Here is a 4,409-nt window from a genome sequence, read left to right on the forward strand (position 1 = left end):
CATGGGCTGGTCCAAACTGGACTAGGGAGGGGGGGGGGGCGCCCCCTTCCTTCCTTCTCCTTTTCCCTTCCCTTTCCTTCCCTCCTACTCCTACTACTTGGAAGGGCTCCTAGTTCTATTAGGAAAGGGGGAATCCTACTCCAGGTGGGAGTAGGACTCCCCTAGGACGCGCCATAGAGAGGCCGGCCCTCCCCCTCCTCCACTCCTTTATATACGGGGGCAGGGGGCACCCCTAAGACACAACAATTGATCTGTTGATCTCTTAGCCGTGTGCGGTGCCCCCCTCCACCATAATCCACCTCGATCATATCGTACCGGTGCTTAGGCGAAGCACTGCGTCGGTAGAACATCGTCATCGTCACCACCCTGTCGTGCTGACAAACCTCTCCCTCAACACTCGGTTGGATCGGAGTTCGAGGGACGTCATCGAGTTGAACGTGTGCAGAACTCGGAGGTGCCGCGCGTTCGGTGCTTGATCGATCGAATCGTGAAGACGTACGACTACATCAACCACGTTGTGCTAACGCTTCCGCTTTCGGTCTACGAGGGTACGTGGACAATACTCTCCCCTCTCGTTGCTATGCATCACCATGATCTTGCGTGTGCGTAGGAAATTTTTGAAATTACTACATTCCCCAACAGCTATGTCCTATAACTTTACAGTTATGTACCATGCTGCACTGCACTCACTAACTTCTATCATTCAATTGAACACTTCTGTAGCTTCGAAACTTTTAGCCCTCTGTTCCGTTTGGAGACGCCCAATGTTGTGCCAACCTCGACAAGAGTTTCCAGTGATCTTTCGCTGTTGGCTAGAAGATCAGCATCGAATTGTATCGCATCCTGCCAATGTAAACAACATTTTAGTTTGGGGACTTGGCGCAAGAGATAACATATTGTTTACGAAGTTGATTATCAGCATCTAAAAAGGGAAAAAAGCAGAGAGAAAGAATACAAACCTTCTCAAACACGCAGATTACCGTACTCCCTCCAAAAGAGAAATATCCAAACTGGGAGAAAGAAGATGAATTAGATAATTAACACACTAGCATAAGCAGCAGAACACCCGCAAGGACAGAGTATAAAGGAAACCTCATCTCCCTTGTGGACGTAGTCGCCCTCCTTTTTCACGAATGTGATGCTTCCTACCATAGTTGCTCCGATGGCAACAAATGCCACCTGAACCATGTGTTATTAAAAAAAGTGCATGATCAATTTATGCAAAGTACAGAAAGCTACTGGATGGCTGTACTAGGTGCTAGACTGTTGCATCAAATAAGAATTGATAATTAACGAGAAGCATATGGAAGTAAGGCCCTGTTCGGAAGCCAGGCTGAACGGCCTAGCTCCAGAGTTGAGAAGGAGAAGCTGGCAGCCTGGGTAGTGCAATTTTTGAGATGTAAAGCTGCTGATTCTGAGGATCTCAGCTTAAATATGGCAATGCTCAAGGCTTCTCAGTGCATTAAGTCATATAAGGGAAATGGAAAGCACAGACCATTTTTAAGAAGCAGTAGACATTGACATTAGTACTTTTGACATGCAGAGATAATCTAAATTGACAGTAGTACGATCTTGACAAATTATACTGTTGACCTCCGTAAGTGTGGTCCTTACAGCTGTGCGATTTAGGCACAGTTGCAAGGGTCACGCTATTAACATCAGACGTGCCTTCAGCCTTCTCCATGCCAAAGCTTTTCAGCCAGAACAAAGAAAAGAGTACAGGCCATATGAGAGTCGCATTATAATCAGCAAGTTTTGTCATGACAGGAGAGGCAAAATTAACTGAGATCTTCAATGGTAGGAATAGCAGTAAGCAGTTGCCTCATGGTATACAACAAAACAGGGAGAAAAGGCAAACCTTCCCAAACTCCGAAGTGTGCCTGAGATGAGTCCCGGTATTCTGCCTAACAATATATATACCATAGGTACTTTATTATACCACGTGGTGCGCTGCAGTCCCTAAGTTCTATCATTTGACTGACACTTTTGTAGCTCTTTGTTCCTTTTGGAGATGCTCAATGTCTTGCCAACCTCAGTAAGTTTACATTGACCTTGTGTCACTGCGCAAAAGATCGCCATTGAATTGTGTTGCACCCTGACATCAAAATCGGAAAGAACAGGAAAGTTGTGCCAACCTTGTCATGAATTTTCAGTGGCATTTTTTTGTTTACCAGAATATCATCATTGAATTGTGTCGCATCTTGACATAGAAATTCAAAAGACCAGGTTGGGGCATCTCCAACACCGACCCTCAAATCGGACACCTTATTTGTCTGTGGATAGGGGGATCAGTCTGCTGACACGGGCGCATGAGGCGACTATCCAAAGCAGTCCGCATATGTCCAATAACATTTTGGAATAATTTTAATAAACATAAACAAATTTGATGCATATCTGAAAGCACTGGACAATATTCGTTCATACTTGAATAATTTTTAAATAAAACATAATGCTTTTCATTTAAACCGGAAGAAATTCATTATATTTAGACATATTTCAACTAGACCGGACTCTTAACCTAGCCTAAAATGACCGTCGGCGCCCGTTCCCCATCTTCGGCCTGCCATGACCCCCCGACAAATGATGTCGCGCCTCCTCCGCAGCCATAAGTGCCAGGAAGTGAAGCTATCCATCCCCACATCGCCGGCAAGCAACTAGTCGGCTGACGATGTTTAGGCCACCAAGCATGGCCTCAACAGGAAGGGAGGAGGTGGCCTTCATCGGATACAAGTGTTGGTGACCTCCCATGAGCTACTCTTTCTTGTTGTCGATGTCGCTCGCGGGCATGCCGGCTTCATGGTCGTGCCACGGGGCGAGGCCAAGCTAGCGACCTCGTCTTCATCCTCCATCTTGCCGAACACCTCATCCTCTAACTCATCCATCTCCTTGTAGGTGGCCTCTAAATTTGCCTGATACTGGCGGTAGCGCTAGCGCTCGCGGCGAATATCGCGGGCGAAGAGGTAGGACTCGAGCAGCGCCTCCTGCTTGGGCACGTCCATGTCCGGCGCGATGGCCATGTCGGCAACGAGTAGCTCCTCCGCTCGCGGATGCTTGTCGAGGAGGTGGAGCATGTAGGCCCGGTTGGCCTACGCCTGCCGAAACACGTCCTCCTGCTCCTCCAGCACCATGTCCATGTAGTGGGCACGAGCCTCGCCCATCCTCATGTCGACAATTGCCAGCACGGACAGTGGCGCTAGCTCATCGCCGCCCGTCTCTACAATTGGCATGTCCGCAGCGCCAGGCCCCGATGAGCTCGTCCGTCTAGCGCCCTGCCAGTCGGCCGCAATGGCGGCGATCTCCTCCTTCTGTGCAGAGGAAAGGCTGGCCCACAAGGCTTTGGAGCTCGAGGAGGCAATGGCGGGTGTGGTGCATAGAGGAGATAGAGAGCGGAGGAGGGTGGGTGGATGCAGGTGAGCTACCGGCATGTGGAGGTTAAATAGTGGGTGGTGGCCAGGCTAGCCGGCAAGGTCGCTAATGGTGGGTGCCAGATGGACGGACGGGTGGCGCCGAAGTAGGCTCATCGGCAAACACGTACGTTTAGTGAAGGGAGGCGGACGTGTTGGTGCCGTTTGAATGCGGAGAGACAAGACATTCACCTGGAAGAAGCACGGCGACGCTCTTCATCGGCGCCCAGCTTCAATGTCGGCTCAAGTGATAGGTTGCGTCCACTCTGGGCGGCATAATTGCGGCACTGACGCTCTGAAGCGGTGCTAATTATAGTCGTGAGGGAACGCGCGGGCGCATGAGAGGGGTTTTTGGCAGGCCAGGTTAGTCAGACATGGGCAACGCGTCTAGACGCACGGTCTGTACGGTTGCGGGCGTTTTGAACGTCGGCGGTTGAGGTGCGCTTACCTTGGGGAATTGGAGTAAGAGATATTGGTCCGTTATCAAGTAGGAGCAAGAGTATAATTTTAGCAGTATCAAAAGACAAAGGGAATGGAAAAACTAGGCATAAGTAACAAGCAAGCCTTCTCAAATATGCACATTATCGTGCTGCCTCCAAAGAAAAAAAATACCCAAAGTAATAGAAAAGAGAATGAATTGACAACGGGAGCATGTTAAAAAAAACTCTTTTCTGTTAGATACCAAGCGCTTTGGTGGTCAAGAGCCAAATTGCCGCTCTCAGTTCAAGTGGCACTTGCAGCCATTGGAACAACAAACAATGGTAGGATGCATCACAATCCATAAATAGGAGGGAGACTAAATCCACATGGGAGACTGGATTTCCTTTATATTATGACTTTGCAGTGTCATCTTCCTTGTGCTGCTGTCTTTTAATTATGGAGTTTTTTTAACATACTCACTCTTACCTCCCCTTTTCACATGAGAGGTAATACTATAAAATAGATCTAAGTCGTTGATTCCATTAAGTAGTGGGTTTGATCAACTCTTGCATTTTTACTTCCCAT

At 48.4% G+C, this 4,409-nt stretch overlaps 1 protein-coding gene across 1 annotated transcript; it reads right to left on the reverse strand.

The window, feature by feature from the left end:
• Positions 1-674: 674 nt before the first annotated feature.
• On the reverse strand, positions 675-1,870 carry LOC119273564 (phosphatidylserine decarboxylase proenzyme 2-like). Its single transcript, XM_037554683.1, has 4 exons — positions 1,859-1,870; positions 1,093-1,179; positions 960-1,010; positions 675-843 (listed from the first exon to the last, which is right to left on the reverse strand). The coding sequence occupies exons 2-4, from the start codon at positions 1,150-1,152 to the stop codon at positions 700-702; spliced, it is 255 nt and encodes an 84-aa protein (XP_037410580.1). The 5' UTR covers positions 1,153-1,179; positions 1,859-1,870; the 3' UTR covers positions 675-699.
• Between the last annotated feature and the right edge of the window lie 2,539 nt (positions 1,871-4,409).

Source organism: Triticum dicoccoides, chromosome 3A (genome assembly GCF_002162155.2).
Source record: "Triticum dicoccoides isolate Atlit2015 ecotype Zavitan chromosome 3A, WEW_v2.0, whole genome shotgun sequence".
Lineage (NCBI taxonomy): Eukaryota > Viridiplantae > Streptophyta > Magnoliopsida > Poales > Poaceae > Triticum > Triticum dicoccoides.

Excerpts from the sequence above, each read along its gene's own strand:
- LOC119273564 (XM_037554683.1), bottom strand. The coding sequence starts at position 1,152 with ATGGTAGGAAGCATCACATTCGTGAAAAAGGAGGGCGACTACGTCCAC. Across the intron at positions 1,011-1,092 it reads ACGTCCACAAGGGAGATGAG|TTTGGATATTTCTCTTTTGG; the intron begins GTTTCCTTTATA and ends TCTTTCTCCCAG. Across the intron at positions 844-959 it reads TAATCTGCGTGTTTGAGAAG|GATGCGATACAATTCGATGC; the intron begins GTTTGTATTCTT and ends TTACATTGGCAG.